Below are 21,948 nucleotides of genomic sequence, written 5' to 3'. Positions count from 1 at the left end.
TACTGTGGTGAGTCGGTAAGTGGTTAAAAGAAACCTTGTTGCATAGTTGTTGGGTTTAGGTTTTTCGTTCGTAACTAAATTTTTATTCTCCTTTCTCAATTATGTTTTTTAATGAATTCACCAAACTAGAATGCTTTGATAAACACCCCCACCCCCCTCCTCATCTTGTGCTGAGCTGCAGCCATTCGTGAACTATCATTTTTCTTCTTAATAGAAAAAATAAGGAAGGAGAATTACCATCATTGATGGACAGTTTAAAAATTAAAATATCTAATAATCACCACAGCAATTTTCACTGTAGATTAATTCAAAGAATAATTTTACATTATTCGTTTCCCCATTGGACATAGTACATGTTGTACTTTGTCCCATCTTCCTACTTGCCCTGTAACACTACTGTACCTGCAATAGATGGCCGCTTTGAAAGCCAGCACCTGTCGTGGGCTTCCAGCACTTACCCAAGGCAAGCTCCAGCAAGAAGAATGGAGAGGGAGGCGAGATGTGCCAATTTTCCCCATTTATCTAGTTGATGCTTGATTCTGGCTATCAAAGCAGCCATCTCCTTGCTAGCTGTTGGGCAGCCATGTACAAAGGGCACCCTGTCCAACTTTGCAGCTAGTTTTATAGGGCACCTAGGAAGATGGGACAACGTGCTACTTGTACTTTGTCCCATGGGGAACTAAAAAGTGATAATTCTTCTTTAATGCAAAAATTAAAAGTGAACATCCTATGAGCTCAATAGTAGATACAGACTACAGCAGATACTATTTATAATTACGGAAACATAACTGTTACTTACATCTAATCTGTCACAAACTTTTAGGACACGTAGAACATTCTTGCACACATTTTCCAATACAGTATTTCCCCCTACACACGTAATTCCTAAAATTTTAACATTAGGAGCTGCTGTTGCCATCATAATAGCCTGGGCATCATCAGTACCACAGTCCACATCCATAAGTATTAACTTCTTCTGAGGGTTTGCTGTAAAAGACGGGAAGATTGTATTCAGTTTTATTGAATAGCTGTTCTACTTTGCTACGATTTTAATTACAGATAACTTTCAAACACAATAGAAAATATAGACATCTGACAGATAAAAATTACACACTAAAGGATAATACAAGTACATTGAGGATATGAATGTTTCGACTCATGAACCAGCATCTCCAACTAATGGGCATAAAAAAAAATAAAAAAAAGGGGGGGGGGGAGGGGGGGGGTGGTGGGGTTGGGAAAGAGGAGGGCAAGTTCTAGGTGAGGCAGAGGCAATGACTGGCGGCCATTGCCTTAGCAGACAATCAAGGTCTCTGCCTTACATACAACCTACACTTAGGGCCATCTCAAACTAGTGATCCTGTAGCTCAGTGGTCATCAGCTGTGTCCTCAGGGCCCACCAACAGGCCAGGTTTTATGAATTACCTTGGGGAGATGCAGACTAGAATACTGCAATCACTGAGCAGCAAATGATATCACCTGTGATGCATTTCAGTTATCTTGCAAACCTGGCCTGTTAGTGGGCCCCGAGGACAGGGTTGATGACCACTGCTGTAGCTAGCAAGAACTCAGAAGCTACAGGGTCACAATACAGGGCTACAGGGTTGAACAATACTCCCTTGTTTCCATGTGTTGCTACCTCTCTGACCTGATGAATGGGTGAATTACTACCTTCCTAGCAACCTACATACTGTAGTGAGATATATGCCCCACACTCATCCAGCCAATGAGCGACTCATAAAAAGACAAGAATTTTCTTTGTAGATTTCAGCAATCCTGTTGTTGGCAAGTGGTTTGTGAACTTGCTAGTGTGGCGACGTGGCCCTCAGCGGTGAGGCACTGTGGCTGGTTGTCTAATCTGCCAAAGCAAAGCAGCTGGCAATGGAAGATGACATAGTGTGGTCATAGTGTGAAAGTTAGCACTTTATTTAGAATTCCTTGACAAATCCAATAAGTAGTTTGGTACCTTCTAAAGTTGTTTTGGTTTAAAATAAACATATACTATACACATTTATTATGTTTTAGCATAATTACTGCAGCATAACTATTGATCTGAGATATTCTAACTTTTTGAGCAAGATCCTCCACAGCAGAACCCCCCCCCCCAAATTTGTGTGTTACTTTAGAACTATATATTATTATTTTTTTGTCAAAAGGTACCAGTTACTTACCGGTAGCTGTCTTTCTGGGAAATCTTCCAGGACGGCACACCTGAGAGATGAGAGGCTCCTCCCTATAGGAAATACAATCAATTGACAGCTGTTTTAAGTCCCCACCCTTCCCCTTGATCCTCAGTTTGTAGAGAAGTAACTCCTGAACCCGGTTCACAAGGGAAATCATTCCTCATAGGCACTCACCTTCTAGTGTTCTACAATTTTCCCTCCTCCAACGGGCGGGAAGTAGGCCTGCTGTCCTGGAAGATTTCCCAGAAAGACAGCTACCGGTAAGTAACTGGTACCTTTCTCAAGTCATCTTCCAGGACGGCACACCTGAGAGGATAAACAAGTACCTCAGGTCTACCTTAGGGTGGGGCCACTGCAAGACCCTTTTGGCGAACCTTGGTTCTGCCGTGAGCTTTACCTCCACTCCATATGCTCATATGCTTGATGAAGGCATCTTAGCTGGATCATGTAGCTGATCTGCAGGTCTGCTCCACCGATGTCCCTGCCTTTTCCACTTCGGATGCAGTATCTAGGTGGAATGGGCTCTTAAAGATGGAATCAGAAAACATGTTAAATTTGTAGGTCAGCAATGTTGCCTGTCTCACACATCTAACAACCAAGGCCTATTGTGCCTGTAGGCAGGGCCGCTGTTAGAAATCACAGGGCCCCGTACAACCTACCTGACAGGGCCCTCACCCCGGAAATATCAAGTTGCTAAAATGACATGGTCGCAGTGGTATGCTTTGCAGCCATACTAGAAATTAGAGCCATGCTACTGGCACCTCATGCCACCTGTTTTTTTTTTATTTTATTTTTTTACTTTTTTAAATTGCCAAATGGCAATTTTACATTGTGCGACCACATTGCAACTTTAAAACAATTTGGCTTCAAGGTGCAGAGCAGCCCCATTAAACTCGATGAGACGTTTGACAGGAGGTGCTGCCTGTCAAACTCTGCAATCTGCTCTAAAAATGCTGCAGCAATGGCATGTATACAGCCCTGTCTGACTATGACAGCTGGCTTCTGTTGAAGGGGCATAACCAAAAAAGATCTGTCAACCCAATCAGTGCTCTCAGCCAATGGCTGAGAGCACTGAGCAGAGTGTTCTGGTGGGGTGGGGGTCATCCCCTTGTCAGAACACAATAGAACAGCAAAGGAGATTACTATACTAATATCGCATTGGTAGTACAGTGGCTCTGACCTGAGGTGTCAGGTTTTTTTATTCAGCCTGCAGGGTTGAATGAAAAAAAAAACTAGCAGTGTATACTAGGCATTAGGCCATATTCACATTTGACGTTTCCTGAATGTGGGACAAAGTGCAAAGGTAGCAGGCATTTTGGAAATGCACTGCAAATGCTAATAGCGCTTGTGGTGCCATTAATTGTTGATTGCACCCCTGTAATTAGCACACCTGTGTTGTGTCATGTGGCAAATCTGCATGCTTAGGTTCTAGAACCTCTATGATGTGTTTGTTACACATATGGCAGCCCATTCAAATGAATGGGCTCCCCTATATGTGAAAAACAAGCAAAAAAATTAACATGCACAGGAATGTGTGTTCCCTCTATGTGAAGTATATAGGGGGCCTTAGGGGTGGTATATAGAAATGTTTGGGCAGAGATGTCTGTCAGCTGGAGAGAGAGATGTGTCCACTGGTTCCTAGCTCAGCACTGCAGTGGCAGCTATCTGTACTTCTAGGCTGGCTTCATATTTACTTTTCTCCAAAATGAAATTAATGTCCCTTCACTCCAGCAGCAACCCCCCACTCACCCCTTTCAGCAGAAGCACTGTTCCATCCAAACAATGGAGTTCACCATGAACACAGCACAGAGAGAAAGCAGGATCTGGAGGCAGGTGGATCAGAGGTCAGGACTCAGTGAGGAGGTGGAGCAAACTTCCTGCTCATTTATCACGCTGACCAGAGATAACACAGCCGACTGTTGGGGGAGTTTCAGGACCCGAGAAAGGCACAGGCAGAGACTCTGCAGCTGTCTCCCTCTGCTTCAAATCGGGACACTTTGCCAGTATTTAGAACTGAACCCCCTGCAGAGCTGCTGGAGGGAGAAAGCTGGCAGCGCTGCAAAGTGATCCACAGGGGTCAGAAGGCAGTACAGATAGCTCTCCTGCCTTGCAGGTTCCCGGGCCCCTCTTCTGAAGTGACAGATCTCGGGCCCCCTACAGGAAGGCTGGCTGTACTGCCCTATCAGCGGCCCTGCCTGTAGGTGCTACTTAGAACCACTAAAAAGATAAATCAGAGACCTGTGTTGTAAGACAAGGACACTACATTAATCAATAAGAGGGCCTGTCTTAACACTACCCTGTTCAGGGAAATAAAACTGCAAACTGGCTTGACAGACTACCTTTTTTTGTTCCTTTTTATCTTTACGTCAGCAAAGACTAAAGGGAAGCCTACTTAAGGGTAATAGATCAACAGAAGCTTGATCCCTGGGTTTAAGGCATGCCCAATCTATGGCTTTACTTACGCCTGTGAGCCTACTTCAGGGGATTAAAGTCCCTAGCAGGAGTGGACTACCCATATTGCTACGTCTAGTTTTGCTAGAAGGGCGAAATGAAGGCCATGCACCGAGCCAAAACCTATTTGATCGTGTATACATCTTTATACTTCAGTCTCAGGCCCTAATACTCTTAAAGTTCTTACTAAACAGGGCGATTCGTTATCCCCTTCCTCCAGTGTCCCATAACCCTACAGGGCTTCAACCCTAGGAAATGGTTCTGGCATCCCTGAATGTAAGGGGGTTGAGGTTTTCTGACATGTGGCATCTGCAGCCCGAACTCCTGGCCCCTCAATGGAAAAGAAGGCTAAAATACAAAAGGTGATAAATGTATTATTAATATCACAAATAAAAAGATCATAGATTGTGGGCACGGCACAATAGATTTAGACAGAAAGGACACAAGCATGACAACAATGTTGTGTACCCGAGTGTGACTAGCTAAACCGATATATCAAATATGGGAAGAGACCCAAAATCTGAACCTCAATGTAGACAAACAGTCCTCACAGTCTGGTTTCTGATGTGCTGCCAAGATGTAAAAACATTAAGACACAAGCAAACCCTAAAATGCTGCGAATTTCTGAAGTGCAGCTAGCTAGGTCATAACTGATATATAAATACAGAAAGGACAGGAACCCCCTGTACTGTTGTGTTTTAGTGATGTACAGCAAAACAAGGCTATAAATATAAAGACCCAAACTTCTATGTTGCGTATTTCTGACAAACCACCAAATACAGTTATAAGATCAATATGAACACCAACTCCCGTGTTGTGCATTTCTGCTATGCCACAGGGTAAAATATGGAACACAAGACAATCCTTTCTGTCATGCACTTCTGTAGTATAGTTCAGCATTGTGTTTTTCTGAAGAGTAGCAAGGCAATATGAAACAGAAAGCACCAACAAGCTTCAAGCTTGAGTATTTCTGCTGTGCAACAACAAAAGCAGACACTGAGGAAAAAAAGACAGCCAGCCTTTACAGCTGCAAGCTTTCTGGTCTGCTGCAAAATAAGACAATAACGCCATGATGAGTATTCCTGCTGTGTAGAAAAACCTCAACCAGAAGGGACAGATAAGCTTAGGGCTCCCACACCCGTGTGACACAACCTGCGACTTGGGACTGCAAGACGCATGAGAAGTCATACACTATGACTTCCAATGGCAATGGGTATCATTCGTGTCTGCTCGACTCCAGCAGTCCCCGATTCCTGGATCCACAGACCTCAAGATTACACAGGTCGCAGGGAAAAAAATAAATATAGCAATTTTCAGGTCGAACAAATGAGGGGTCCCCAATGCTGTGACTCCCTGGAGGAGTGCAGCCAACAACCCCCTGCTGTGTATCCCTAAGATGCAGAAAGGTACATCAATGAAAAACACTGCTCACTGCTGTGCCTGATATACAAACGATAAGGCAGTAAATATAGGACACAAACATTCAATCTTTGTGTATGTCTGATGTGTAGCAATATACCAATACTGAGCAGAGATGCCACCATCCTCAATGGTGTCTCTCAGCTGAGCAGCAAAAAGAAAAATAAGAAAAAGACAAGCAATCTTCACTGCTGTGTCCTGATATGCAGCCAATAAGGCAGTATATGCAAGACATAAAAAAGAAAAAAGAAAAAAAAAAAAAAAGGAAAGGAAGGACAGACAACTTTCAATCTTGTATATATATGTCTGATGTGCAACAATATAACAATTCTGAATAGAGATAGCACATCCATATTGAAGCGATTTGGCCTTGCAACTCAACATGTCAAATCGCATGGCTAAAAATCAGCACGACACCACTTTGTGGTGCTACACCGATTACCAAAGGCAGTATATGTACTACACCTGGCAGGGGTTCAATTTGTATTTCTGCTATATAGCCCAACAAATCAGGGCCATCAATTTTCACTGCTGCCTTTCTGATAAGTAACCAACAAGGCAGTAATACAGGACACAAAGCCCCACAGACAGACCTCAATCTTGTGTATGTCTGATGTGCAGCAATGTAACCATTATGAGCAGAGATGTCACCAGACTCAATGATGTGCATTTCTGCTGTGCAGCACAAAACCAGAAAAGTACAGACCACCTTCATGGTTGTACTTTTCTGATCTGTAGCCAAACAAAGCAGTACCTTTAGGATATAAAGGACACCAAACAAGCTTCAGTGCAGTGCATTTCTGATGTACAGCAATATAGCCCTTATGAGCAGAGGTGTCACAAATCTCAATGTGTATTTCTGCTGTTCCACAAAAACATCCCAGCAAGGACATACCTTCACTACTGAGGTCTACTGGTGTGCAGCCAATGAGTCATGGTCTATCCCTTTATGAAATAACCAACAGGCAATTTATTTCATAGGCATAGCCTGGGCTGTAGATACTAAACCTTCACCACCAGTGAAAGAACAAATCCTAAAATGGTTGGACACCCTACTATAGTAGTTGTTGTCCTACCTTACCTCCATAGACTGAGCAAAATGCTAGCAAGCACATACCCATGTGGGGCTGATTATCAACTAAAGTCTCAATGAGCCCAGCCCTAGAGACCAATTTAACACAGCCTCTAGAAGAGATGGTTACCAATTTAGCCTGGGGGTTAATAGCTACTTGCAGGCTTCAAACAAGCATATTATGTAGCTCTTGCATAGGTTTGCACAGAAAATGAAAAGGATGTAGGAAGCGATCTATGGTGAATCACCTTTAGATCTGCCACTGAGTGGATTGTATCCCAAACCAACACAAACTTTTTTTTTTTTTTTTTTATCATCTCCTACACTAGAATATAACCACAGTGTAAAGGTGGAGTGGAAGGTTGGAGCTTATGAAAGTTACCTATAGCAAGCAACCCCCAAAAGGAGGATCTGTCACAAGGGAACCCCTACTGTGCCACACAGAAGCTTGGTCCCTGCCCATCCTTGAATGTTAGGTCAGCTTTTAAGCATCTTGAAGCAACTGCAGATTCCTAGCAGCTGGGCTAATAGGGCCGGTAACCTAGTGCACCTGCTGACCAGGGGAGCTTCTGAATCCACCAACCACTGCCCAATTAATAACTTGTTCAGTGGTATACCTGGCCTGTAAATAACTTTGAATCTACCAGGTCCCTTCTGTATGCTATATTCAACCCTACTAATGTACCACAACTGGGCATGTAGGGAGAGGCTGGCAACCTACTGCTGCGATAACCACACAGTGTCTCTGCTGTAAGAGGGAGCTGTGGCTGGTGGTTTTAGCAGTGGCCTCTGGGCTATTTGTATCCCGACCCCAGGTTCTGCACTGCACCAGTCAGTATATACACAGGGAAGGGGAGCAATGGCCTACCTACCTCTTTCCCATCTGAGGTGGTTTAGGCACACCCGTTCCTCTGCACCACCTGTCCACCATACAGCGTCTCTGATGTAAGAGGGAGCTGTGGCTGGTGTTTTTAGCAGAAGCTTCAGGGCTATTTGAATCCAGACCCCAAGGGAGATTATCTCAAATGCCCAGAAACCCTCTGGCTGGAATTGGGGATTTTGCAGCTAAATTCCCAAGGCAAAGGAAAGTACTCACCGTTGTCGTCTTCCCCTTTTACCACAGCCAGCGGGCTTGCTTTTCCATCCTTATGGTCCACACGCAAGGAGGATAGCTGTTAAAGTGCCCCCCCCACCCATCTGCTGTCCCCATAGGGAGGTGCAAGGTTAGGCCGTGTCCTGCACTTTACCAGTCAGTATATACACATGGGGGGCAAGGCCTTCCGTTCCTCATTCCCATCTGAGGTGGTTAAGGCAGACACCCACCGTAGTGAACTGGTGCCTCCTCGCTGTAGCGAAAGGAGGATGTGGGCGCCTGCTCCTGCTGACTCTCAGCCTTCCCTCCTGGGTAAGAAAGCCGCCGCCATTTTCCCAAAGTTTGAAAATGGCGCGGGTGCTCGTTGCCACGCCCTCTCCGGCAGCCCACGCGAGCTACCGGGGGCCCAGGAGTCGGGGACACAATCCCCCCGGAAAGAACCGATGGCCAGCACCCCCATCTGAACAGGTAAGGAGGGGAGACAGGATAATGGCCCCTGAAGGCCCCAGGGTCCTTCAGCTCTCGGGGGGGGGGGGCTCTTCCAATTTCTGCTGCCCCCCCTAAGGAAAAGATAGGGGAACCCCCCAGGAAGGACAGGAATATCCTACCAGACCCAGGGGGAGACCACCAGCCCCAGGCTTCAGGTCATTTGGGAAAACCCCCCCCCCCCACAGTTTCGCTGTGTAGGGAGAAACACAATCAAAAACTGAGGATCAAGGGGAAGGGTGGGGCTTAAAACAGCTGTTGATTTGATTGCGTTTCCTGTAGGGAGGAGCCTCTCATCTCAGGTGTGCCGTCCTGGAAGATGACTTGAGAAAAAAGGTTTAATGTTAAGTGGTTAAACCTTTCACATACAATCTATTCCATTGACAAATTGTTCCAATGTTTATACTTAAAGAAAGTTTGATTCTTTTATATGAATACAAATACAAATATCCATTAAGCCAATATTGTCTCATATAGTCATTAATGGCATATATTAAAACACCATTATTTCTGTTTTTGGTTCCAGTATTTGCTGCATGAGCGTGTCTACTAACAACTGGGTATGTTAGAAGCTTTTGGTATACTGAACATACAGTGCCTTGAAAAAGTATTCATACTCCTAGAAATTTTCCATATTTTGTCATGTTACAACCAAAAACATAAATGTATTTTATTGGGATATAATGGGTTAAAATAAAATTACATGTACAGAATATAAGACAAATTATGTGATACCAGAAATAAAAAGTAGACATATTGAAGTACGGATGATACAAAGCAAAGAAGAATTTCAAGATATTCTCGTGGGAATGACAATAAATGGCCTTATATATTTTAGAATTTGAAAACATTCTTATAGCTAAGTTTTCAACATTTTAATCCTATACCTTTTTTTAACAGCTTGCTATCACAACTGTGCTTTGATTCAGCTCCAACTATTTCCCCTTGTCCCATGAATGCAGCCTTGCCATTTGTGCCCAGAATCCATTGCAGCTGGTGAAGTTTTAGGATGGAGGGGGTGCCAGACCCCGCCCTTCCTGACCCCTCCCTCTTTGGTGAAAATGGGTGTGGTTTCAGCGAAATAGTGGGTGTGGCTATAAGGTGGTGTGGTTAGTGTCCGAGATGAGAGAGGGATGGAGGGACAGCAGGCCCAGATTCAACACAATAGAAATGAGTATTCTAGAAAGTTTAACAATCAGCAGATAAAGATATTCCAAACACATGGTGTTAGCATGTCAATAATTCCAGCACCAAGGTTCTTATGGTGTCAAGATGCTTGAAGCACATTTCTATTATAACATTGTAATCTAAAATGAAATCATTCAACTCACCATAATGCAGAATCAGTGGGAGCCCTGAGCAGGTCATTAGGCACGTCGCCTGCCACCAGCGGAGTCCCACCTTACATGCAGCCTGTGTCCCACCAAATGCAGCAGCCTCACATCAAACCCCCCCTTACTTACCTTGCAGTGTGTTGTCCTCTCCAGCGGTGTTTTCTGTGGAGAGGTCCGTCCTCCCTTACTTCCTGGTTCCTCTCTCCTGGGACTTGGCGAGAGAAAAACAGGAAGGGACATCAAACAGATGTCAATCAAACCACCCGGCCATAGTATTATATACAGCGAACGAAAGGAAGCTACTCGGCACTTCAGAAAGCGCCGCAAGGCAGGCTAAACGCTCACAAATGAAACGCCACATCTATGCAATCACGAGATTGCAGACATGGTGCTTCATTTGCGGGCCAGAATGCAGCCCGATCAGTGCATGGGTGTTAGAGAGGAGAGCCACTGGATCACTCAGCCGCTGTTAAGCCATCCAATGCTGGTGGGCGTGGTTTAGGGAGGCATGGGGCAGGGAGCTCCACTGACGCTCTGATCCTGCCCCATGTACTCTGTATGTACCATGAATATTCCTACCCCCTACCGCTGTAAGAACGTGCCGCCTCTGAACCTCTAACAGTGGGAGATGAGCCCAGCTGGCCAGGTAAGTCTTTTTGCCTATAGACTCACTGTTATTAAACCCTCCCTGACAATGTTGTTTACCTACCTACCCCCCCCCCCCCACCGTATAGCTTTGCATTGCTGAAAGTTAAAAATTTTAAAAACTGGCTACTCCTGTAGTATGTCCCATTTGCAGTCTGGTCATCTCCTGTAGTCGCATCTACAGTCTATTTAAAAGTAGTACCTGCTGTTGCACAAATCACTTTATTACACTTTTATTTCTGATATTTATGGCTATGCATATTTATTTAATCCATATCGAGCACTAAAATTTGATTGGCTGCTTCTGCTTGGCACACACACAATCAAATAGTGCTCAATAAGAATTAGATAGCATAAAGTTTAATAAGGTGATTTGTGCAAAGTACATGAACTTTCACTGAATGTTGAATGTTTAATGTGCAGGGGCGAACTGACCCATCGAAGTACTTTATGTAGGGCCAGTCCATAATTTGTTAATTGAAAGATTAAAGAGCTTGACTTGTAGTTTTGTAGGCCATATTTATTTTTATTTTGTGTAGTGTGGAGTTCGGTTGGAAGATGGAGTATTAGGCTGTCAGGGCCTTTTAGAGTAGCTCCCCAGTGGGGGGGGGGAGGGGGACTCAAGTCTGGGCTCGAGTGCAGAAGGGACCCTTCTCATGACACACTGAGGGATCCTGACCAGGAGAACACTGGCAGGCAAGTCTCTAGAGAGGAACACAGTCACGTGGGCTGGTGAGTGTTGTAGTATGGATGCAGAGTCAGTCTTAACCCTTGTACACACAGTCGGAGAATCCTATCGGACCGTGTCGTCGGATAATCCGACTGTGTGGTATGCAACGGACTGATTCTGTCGGACCCAATTTTCCAACATGTTGGAAATATTTCCCGACCAACTGGGTCGGTCGGACATACTCCGATCATGTGTAGAGAGAATGCCACGCATGCTCAGATCAAATTCCTACAAAGCTATTGGCTACTAGCCTGAATGTAGTCCCATCGTAACAAATTACGTCATCACGTTCTGAAAGATCTGATTTTTCGCCAACTTTGTCCGACCGTGTGTATGCAACAGTTTCGGGCAAAATCCGACGGATTTGGTTGTGGAAATCTCCGACCGTGTGTACAGGGGCTTAGGACTGTGCAGAAGCAGCCAGGAGGGCTAGGGAAAGGGGTAGTTGAAGCCAGGCAGTTCCTATAGAGGTGGTACTGGGAGCAGTAACCACCGGAGAAGGACAGCTAGCACCAAAGACCTTTATTTTTGCTACATCAAAAGGGTCCCGCAGTCCCTGCCTGAAGAGGGCATTCACAAGGATTTAAACAGAGTTTGTGCTAGATCCAATCATCAGTGCTAGTTGGTCCTGGGAGTTGTAGTTCTACAAGTACATTTGTGCTGGAGGTAGAAGAAGAGGAGTGTGTATATACCGGATGTACATAGTACCTAAAGAGTTGCTACTGATCAAATGGGCATCCCATAATAAGCCTCTCACCCACATTTTAATCCCCCTAAAACAAACACCACACACCTGCAATGACTGCTTTTTGTCTGAGGAGTGATTGAGAAATTCATGTGCCTGACTGTGCAGGGTGGGAAGATAACCAGTATTCACCAGCGGCTCCTGAGGGAGTAACGCTACCCAGTAATGTATAACACACCCACACTGCAGTGCACCATACACGTACCATGTGATCTAGTGCACCAGGCTAAAAAGGAAAAAAAAAGGGTACAGTCATCTGTTCATTAGAGTGGAGCTTCCATTAAGAATTAAACATACCACTCATTTCATCTCACTTACCCCCACATTGTTTTTGTTTCTTTGAGAGAACATATTTTTGTGGCACGTACCCATTCCCACTTCTGTAATTCTGCCAACTTCGCCCAGCCTCCCCACCATCTGCAGCCTACCCAGACATGTCACACATCCCAGGAGGCTGCAGGACAAGCCTAAGGGCCCTTTCACAATGGGGTGTCAGCAGTAAATCGCCAATATTTTTTAGCGGCGCTTTACCGCCTTTTCCGCAGGGGTTAAAACGGCCCGCAGCGGTGCCCATTTAGTTTAATGGTGAAGGAGTGGTGTATACACCGTTTCAAAGATGTTACTAGCAGGACTTTTAGCGTCCTGCCAGCGCCCCGCTCCAGTGTGAAAGCCTGAGGGCTTTCACACTGAAGAGACAGGAGAGGCTTTTTACAGGCGCTATGCAGGTACTATTTTTAGTGCCTCAGTGTGAAAGGGGTCTATCAGTTCTACCAAGCCTTGTGCAGTGGAAACCAGCTAACACTTCAGGATGACACAGCTATTTCCCCATATCCAGGATTGCAGCGCTGGAGAGCTGAAGCATGGCAAGGAGGATAGCGCTCGACTCCAAGGGGCCAATAAGTGTAGAGTTGACATTTAAGGTTTCAAAATAAAAAAAATACCTGACTGTATCGCGCGCGCCCCCCCCCCCCCCCCCCGGGTTTACTGGGAGCAAAGAGGGTACCTCCAGAGGCAGGGGGCAAGCTTACATTCACCCCAGGGCTGAGTCCATGGCTATAATGTTGGAACATAATTTAGGTGCTAGCCACTAAGTATTTTTTCAACGCTTTAAATGAGAACTTGAGGGAAGTAGGAGAAGTTTTGAGGTTTCAGATACCCTTTTTGCAGATCACTTACACTCCTTGAATCCAAAGGCAAAACCACTTTCTTTTGCAAGATCTTGGATAGGTCCCACACACAGGCCTAGCAGCCGGTAGAGTGTATGGACAAGCCTCTCAGACACTTAGCAGCCAGGAGCTAGTTACCTTGTTTAGATTGTAGAACAGCTTGACAGTACAAGAACCCTTAAGCTGACCCAACAATACTGCAAATTGGATTAGATATAGGTGCATCCTCAAAACAAGTCACCAGGCTCTCCTGAGAGAGCAGCCTTCATCCTGGCTCTCTCCAGCAAGCGTCCTCCCTTGGATCTCCTCAGCTTGTGTCTGCTTCATCCACACAGGCAAGACAGCCTAAGGACCACCTCAGGATTAGTAGGCCCCAGACAGGCTTCTGAGTCTACATGCAGCAGCACACCCTCGGGCCAGAAGGGCCCAAAGGTAACGAACTGGCTTAAGAGCACATGGAATCTGTCTAATAAATACCCCCTCTCAGAATGCACAGCGTCCAGGAACCTCCTACTGGGCTGTTTCTGGAGAATGAATATTCATTACAGCTCAACCTAGTTGTAATTCTCATATGGTCTCGTGGTACCAGTGACACCTACTGGCAACAGTGAGAAATGCACAACTCAGTCAAGTTCAGAACAGAAACAAACAATTCTACAATCTGAGCTGTTTACAGCTCAGCCAAAAACTAAAAATGTACACTATAGCCCTTTTTTTTTTTTTTTTTTTTTTATTATATACAATTCTCCTTTAAAGGAGTGTGTCCTCTGCCCACATACTTTTGTACTAATAGAAGTCCTTCATTTCACAAAGTTTGGAGGCATGCCTTTAATGCATGAAAATGTGTTGCCCTAAGGCAGCTGGGTTAACACATAATACGAAGGCAAAAAAAAATAAAAAATTATAAAATGTATAGGATAATCTCAGAAAATTAAATACTTGAGGAAATTTTCATATCTGAACCACTTGCCGACTGCAATAAGTATATACACACACACATTGTGGTTTGCAAGTGGTTTACTGGGATTATGGCTGAAGGATAGCGTAGATCCACTTTGAGCGCCTCTATGGCCCTGGAGCCATGTCATGAAGTCGCATCAAGACTGGAAATAACTTTTAAGATCTCTCCATAAAGAGGACGGTCATCCTTATTTCTATTACAGGGGAGGTTTACATTTCTGAGAATAGGAGGAAAAGAAAAAAAAAAAAAAAAAAAAAAACCCGAACACCCACACCCCAAACTCTAAAAAGTAAAGTATATTTTTGTAAGAGCCCCATCCCTCCATGCTCAAGCACAGAAGTATATGCAAACAGTATTCACACCACACACATTAAAGCAAGAACAATAATTCTATTGCTAGATCTCCTCTAACAGGTAACCCGTAAAAGGTATTTAAAGCGTCGTCTATGGAGATTTTTTAAGTACCGTAGTTTATCACCATCCCACAAGCGTGACGTGGGTATCTATTTACTTGGCGTAACATCATATTTTACTTTTTTTAATTCATTAAAGTGTATTTCCCCATAAAAAAAAAAAAAAAAAAAAAAAAAAAAAAAAAATCACTGCGTCACAACGATATGAATGGTTCCATTGCTGGCAATGGGGTGCGATTTGGAACTGTCAAAATGCATGTGTACTCAGGCTTACTGTGCTGATTAAAAGCAGAATGTGTCGCTGGGCTCTGCACTGAAATGTCTACTGGTAGTCCAACTCAGGGGTGCGCAGGATAGGGTGACAACACTGCAATTGAACAGATTAAGCATTGTCACCCATGGACTGAAAAGGTCTGTGGAAATACCTTGCTGGTATAATTAAATAGAAAAACAGAACCGATAAAGATTTAAAACCATTTATATTTGCCAATACATTTAGTTTAAGGCTCGGTTTCCATTATTGCGACCCCAAAGTCACACGATTTACAGTGCAATACGATTTTTGATGCAATGTCATGCAACTGGTGAGAACAAGTTGCACCAAAGTCAGAACAAAGTAGTACAAAATCCTTTTTTTTGGAGTTGCTGCAACTTGAATCCCACCAATTAGAATGGGGACCATTGAAATATATGGACTGACTTTTCATGTGACTTCACATGTGTCCGCACAAAAACTCACAGTAGTGGAAACAGAGCCTAAAGCCTTATACATACACATACACACACCGATATATTCGATTTTTGGCTTCAGATCTACCAAAACCATAGGAGGTCAAACCTGAAGAGGTTCAATTTGTATGCAATCAGGCAGGCCCTTGCACTACATGGTTTTTGTAAATCTGAAAAACAAAAATCTGCAGAAAATCTTAGTGTGTATGGGGCTTAAGTGCCTGGGTTTAGATACATTTCAAACCGAAATATCAGAATTCAAAAGATAGGGTTACCGGAATCAAGGTAGTTCTCACAATGTCACTGCATGAACAAAATGCACAACATTTATGTGTTGTAATATTAAAATGACAGCAATTGTTCATTAATTATTTACAACTATGTGCTATCAGAGTAAAGTTTAATCACAAACGTGCAGGGACTTTGCAAATAAAAAATAAAAACACACCATTTAACAATGGGGGTAGTCTACAATTTATTCAGAAATCTGACCTAACATTTGAGAATTTTGGTAAAAAAAAAAGAGACAATTCATAACATAATAAAAACATGAATAGAACAGAAACAAGACATACCTGTTTTGCTCGCCATTTAAACGATAATTGACAATGACAGTAGCTGAATCTTCACAGAGGCAGTGATAAAGCTACAAGAATTTTTACACCCTTTAGGCTTTGACTTGTATGATCTTGCTGTATTATTTTGTCTATGATATGCACTCTGTTATCCTATCCAGTCCTTACCGTCAGCATGTAAAGATTCTTCAGAAAGGAACCTACAGCTTTTATTTCAAGACCGGTGTACAAAGATTACACAAGAGGAGGAGTACAAAGTCAAATCCACTCCCTAACTACTAGTCAGTGGGTCATTATAGGTCTTTTAATCACCTCCCCATTTGCTGAATTAGTACAACAATGTGGTCATATTTAACACCTTATTAGCCCTAATCAGCCATAAATAACTCCCCCCGTCCATTCTGTTTTTTTTTTTTATCTCCATTTTTTATTTAACTTTTAATATTTAAACGTTGTTTCGTTTTTAATAGTTTTGTTTATTCGTTTTTTAGTCCCACGTTATAATGTGCATAAATGTACAAAATTGAAAAAGCACCATATATTCAGTTTTAATACCTTTGCAATGCTTTGTACCAAATGTTAGGTCTTATTCTAGATTGTAAGCTCTAATGAGCAGGGCCCTCTAGTCCCTCCTGTATTGATTTATAATGTAACTGTACTGTCTGCCCTCATGTTGTAAAGCACTGCGCAAACTGTTGGCACTATATAAATCCTGTATAATAATAATAATATTCACACTGAGTACGTAAAGCTGCATTCATCTGTATTATTCAACACAGGCTTAACCACTTTCAGACCGGACCATTTTGCTGGTAAATGACCAGAGGTCTTTTTACACTTTGGCACTGCGCTGCTTTAACTGGTAATTGCGCGGTCATGCAATGTTGTACCCAAACAAAATTTGCATCCTTTTCTTCCCACAAATAGAGCTTTCTTTTGATGGTATTTGATTGCCTCTGCGATTTTTATTTTTTGCGATATAAACGTAAAAAGACCGCAAATTTTGAAAAAAAATGATATTTTCTACTTTTTGTTATTAGAAAAATCCAATAAACTCAATTTTAGTCATACATTTAGGCCAAAATGTATTCAGCCACATGTCTTTGGTAAAAAAAAAGTCAATAATTGTATATTTATTGGTTTGCGCTAAAGTTGTCACATCTACAAACTAAGGTACGTTTTCTGGAATTTACGCAGCTTTTAGTTTACAACTGCCTATCTCATTTCTTGAGGTGCTAAAATGGCAGGGCAGTACAAAACCCCCCCAAATGACCCCATTTTGGAAAGTAGACCCCCTAAGGAAATTGATAAGAGGCATGTTGAGCCCATTGAATATTTTATTTTTTTGCCTCAAGCGATTGAATAATGACAAAAAAAAAAATTTTTTTTTTTTTTTACACAAAGTTGTCACTAAATGATATATTGCTCACACATGCTATGGGCGTATGTGAAATGACACCCCAAAATAAATTCTGCTGCTTCTCCTGAGTATGGGGATACCACATATGTGGGACTTTTTGGGAGCCTAGCCGCGTACGGGGCCCCGAAAACCAAGCACCGCCTTCAGGCTTTCTAAGGGCGTAAATTTTTGAGTTCACTTCTCACTACCTATTACAGTTTTGAAGGCCATAAAATGCCAAGATGGCACAAAACCCCCACAAATGACCCCATTTTAGAAAGTAGACACCCCAAGCTATTTGCTGAGAGGCATGTTGAGTTCATGGAATATTTTATATTTTGCCACAAGTTGCGGGAAAATTACAAACTTTTTTTTTTTTTTTTTTTTTTAACAAAGTTGTCACTAAATGATATATTGCTCATGCATGCCATGGGCATATGTGAAATGACACCCCAAAATAAATTCTGCTGCTTCTCCTGAGTACGGGGATACCACATATGTGGGACTTTTTGGGAGCCTAGCCGCGTACGGGGCCCCGAAAACCAAGCACCGCCTTCAGGCTTTCTAAGGGCGTAAATTTTTGAGTTCACTCCTCACTACCTATTACAGTTTTGAAGGCCATAAAATGCCAAGATGGCACAAAACCCCCACAAATGACCCCATTTTAGAAAGTAGACACCCCAAGCTATTTGCTGAGAGGCATGTTGAGTCCATGGAATATTTTATATTTTGCCACAAGTTGCAGGAAAATTACAAACTTTTTTTTTTTTTTTTTTTTTTTCACAAAGTTGTCACTAAATGATATATTGCTCACGCATGCCATGGGCATATGTGAAATGACACCCCAAAATAAATTCTGCTGCTTCTCCTGAGTACGGGGATACCACATATGTGGGACTTTTTGGGAGCCTAGCCGCGTACGGGGCCCCGAAAACCAAGCACCGCCTTCAGGCTTTCTAAGGGCGTTACAGTTTTGAAGGCCATAAAATGCCAAGATGGCACAAACCCCCCCCAAATGACCCCATTTTGGAAAGTAGACACCCCTAAATTTAGGGGTACACTAGTGAGACTAGGTAATAAATGGCGGGTGCCCTGAAACTATAAAAAAATAACTAACCAACCAGCGTCACCTGTAACAGTTATATGGTGATCACTGGTGAAAGGGTTAACTAGGGGGCAATTAGGGGGCTTTATGCGGTAGTATATGGGGGTCCCTGGCGCTATAAAAAGCTGCAGCGAACCTAAATACCTACCTGCCTAACTAGCGTCACCTGTGACACTAATACAGCGATCAGAAAAACGATCGCTTATTAGGCTGGGTTCACACTGGAGCGATGCGGGAACGCCACGAATGCGCGGCGGGTTCCCGCATCGCATGCCTCCCGGCGGCAGTTCACACTGCCCCATGCGAACTGCTGGGAGTGTCAGTGAAATGTTACTGACACCCCCAGATCAGTTCGCATATCGCAGTGCGATCTGCAAACTCGGATCGCATGGTGTGAACACCCATGCGATCCGATTCTGCTGCGGGCCAAAAAAAGGGTCCCGTGCGAATTTGCGGCGGGTGCGGCGGGTGCGGCGGGTGCGGCGAATGGCTGAACTCGAATCGCACAGAGATCGGATGTGATTTGCACTGCAGTGCGGTGCGAATCACATCCGTTCTCATAAACCGCTGCAATGTGAACCCAGCCTTAGTGACACTGGCGACGGGGGGTGATCACGGGGTTAAACCTTTATTGGGGGGGTTAGGGGGGTACCTTAGAACTAAAGGGGGCTAACCCTAACTGCCCTAACAGTTATTAGTCACAAATGACACCCGCCGGGTGATCAGGGGGTTAAACCTTTATTAGGTAATAAATGGCGGGTGCCCTGAAACTATAAAAAAATAACTAACCAACCAGCGTCACCTGTAACAGTTATATGGTGATCACTGGTGAAAGGGTTAACTAGGGGGCAATCAGGGGGCTTTATGCGGTAGTATATGGGGGTCCCTGGCGCTATAAAAAGCTGCGGCGAACCTAAATACCTACCTGCCTAACTAACGTCACCTGTGACACTAATACGGCGATCAGAAAAATGATCGCTTATTAGGCTGGGTTCACACTGGAGCGATGCGGAAACGCCGCGAATCCGCGGCGGGTTCCCACATCGCATGCCTCCCGGCGGCAGTTCACACTGCCCTATGCGAACTGCTGGGAGTGTCAGTGAAATGTTACTGACACCCCCAGATCAGTTCGCATATCGCAGTGCGATCTGCAAACTCGGATCGCATGGTGTGAACACCCATGCGATCCGATTCTGCTGCGGGCCAAAAAAAGGGTCCCGTGCGAATTTGCGGCGGGTGCGGCGGGTGTGGCGGGTGCGGCGGGTGCGGCGAATGGCTGAACTCGAATCGCACAGAGATCGGATGTGATTTGCACTGCAGTGCGGTGCGAATCACATTCGTTCTCATAAACCGCTGCAATGTGAACCCAGCCTTAGTGACACTGGCGACGGGGGGTGATCACGGGGTTAAACCTTTATTGGGGGGGTTAGGGGGGTACATTAGAACTAAAGGGGGCTAACTCTAACTGCCCTAACAGTTATTACAGTCACAAATGACACCAATGCAAAAAAAAAAAAAAAAAATGACATTGGTGTCACTGTGACTGGGGGGCAGGGGTAATTGGGGGGGTGATCGGGGGGTAAAGGGGGGGTGTGAGTGTGCCTGGCATGTTCTACTGTGTGTGTAGAGTGTTGGTGCAACTTACTGATCCGCTCTCCTCCGTGTCGGAACGAAAAATACCGACACGGAGGAGAGAATACATCACTTCCTCTCCTGTGTTTACATTACAGGAGAGGAAGTGATGTCACCGGGGATTTCTATTCGTCGGGAGCGATCGCGAGGGGGTGGCCATGAATGAATGGCCGTCCCCTCGTCCGGGATCGCTCCCGAACGAATACCGACCGCCGCAGGCACCGGGCGGGGGCCCGATCGGGCCCCCGACCCGCGGGAGGCAAGGGACGTACATGTATGTCCTTATGCCTGCCCGTGCCATTGTACCGACGTACATCGGCGTGCGGCGGTCGGCAACTGGTTAAACCAGCTGCATTCTGTAAGCCCCCTTCACACCACAAGGCTGCACTGAAGTGCATTGCCTTGTCTGCATTTTCAGGCAGCACAATGGACGGCTAGAGTTGCCACCTCATCCCCTTAAACCCGAACAGGTTCTGCGACTAATTAAATGCAGATGAGGCACCAAGTGAGTTTAATTACCACCTTAATCAGTCACAGAACCTGTGTAATTAATATGTGTTTGGGTTTAAAAGGATGAGGTGGCAACCATAGAGGACGGCACTGCAGTGAATTGCAATGCCCTGCGGTGAATAGAGTTGCGCCATTTTGTGACATTTCAATAAAGTTAAATAAAAAAGCAAAAAAGTGTCATACTGTGTAAAAAACATATTGCACCACCCTTCACACCTCACATCAGCATACACACGGTGTATAACGTGTGTAAGTTAGTGGGAACAAGCCCTCATTATAAATGGGACAGCTGATATATACTTTTTTTGAGGCGTCACATAATGATGTTTTAGTCATGTCTCTACATAGTGTAGCGCTACCCCCGCAGGGCCTGCTGGTGAATGTGGTATGTCTGTCACCCTGCACAGCCAGGCACACGAATTTCCAGACACAGATTAAAGAAGCAGTCCTTGCACTTTGTTTTTTTTTTTTGTTTTATTAGGGGAATAGAACTTGGATGGGAATAGGGTGCATATGGGATGCCCATTTGATTTAATTAAATTGGTAGGGACTCAACTATATGCACTTCCAGTATATCTCTTCAACCTACAGCACATATACTTCCCTGCAGACTATCACTCCCAGGACCAGATAGCACTGATCTGGGGACCTGACACTGCCTCTGTCATGCACAAAGCAAATGCCCTTTGCAGGCAGGGACAACGGGCCCCTATGGTGTAGAAATAAAAAATATTGTAGTCTTTAGTGCTAGCTGTCTTACATGTGGTTAATGCTCCCAGCAGCACCTGTGCAGGCTGCCCCTTTCCACTGCCCATGCCACCACAGTCCAACAACTCTGCACCCATCCCAGTCCTCTCAGGCGTGCATCCCAGTCCTCCTGACTGTGTGTCATTCACCAGCCCTCTTGGCTGTTCCTGATCTTCCTGGAGACTTGCCCAGTAGTGTTCTGCTGCTGTTCTCCTTGCTCCCAGTGCCTCCTGTCACCCCACCCCCCACAGACTAAGGAGCTCCTTCAAAGGCTACGGCAGCCTAACACCCTATCTCCAGCTTCCACCGGAACTCTCCTCCCAAGCTGGGCTGACCCAGAGAATCAGAGAATTTGAGGGGGCCTGCCCCCTGCCAGTCCAAGTTGGGGATTGGTCATGGCCTTCAGAATACTCCAGGCAGCTGCACCTTACCTCCCCTTCCATCTTTCTATAAGGTTCCAGCACTTTCTAGAAATAGAGGGGGCGGGGTCTCAGTGATGCTGCCTGCGAGTCACCCATCTCCATGGATCGCTGCCCAACCCAGGAAACACAGG

General features: G+C 44.6%; 1 protein-coding gene across 1 annotated transcript in view; it reads right to left on the bottom strand.

The window, feature by feature from the left end:
• LOC143996804 (pyrimidine-specific ribonucleoside hydrolase RihA-like) overlaps positions 1-16,243 on the bottom strand; it is a 30,183-nt gene extending 13,940 nt beyond the window's left edge. The window contains exons 1-2 of the mRNA XM_077492081.1: positions 16,003-16,243; positions 800-987 (exon numbers count right to left, since the gene is read on the bottom strand). Coding sequence (XP_077348207.1) covers positions 800-987; positions 16,003-16,018 — 204 coding nt within the window. The 5' untranslated portion in view covers positions 16,019-16,243. The remainder of the gene's footprint in view (positions 1-799; positions 988-16,002) is intronic.
• Positions 16,244-21,948: the final 5,705 nt, after the last annotated feature.

Source organism: Lithobates pipiens, unplaced genomic scaffold, assembly GCF_037356315.1.
Source record: "Lithobates pipiens isolate NorthernLeopardFrog02 unplaced genomic scaffold, aLitPip1_a1.2 Scaffold_19, whole genome shotgun sequence".
In the NCBI taxonomy this organism is placed as follows: Eukaryota; Metazoa; Chordata; class Amphibia; order Anura; family Ranidae; genus Lithobates; species Lithobates pipiens.
Note: the sequence above shows the minus strand (reverse complement) of the source record. Positions and strands in the feature narration are given on the sequence as shown.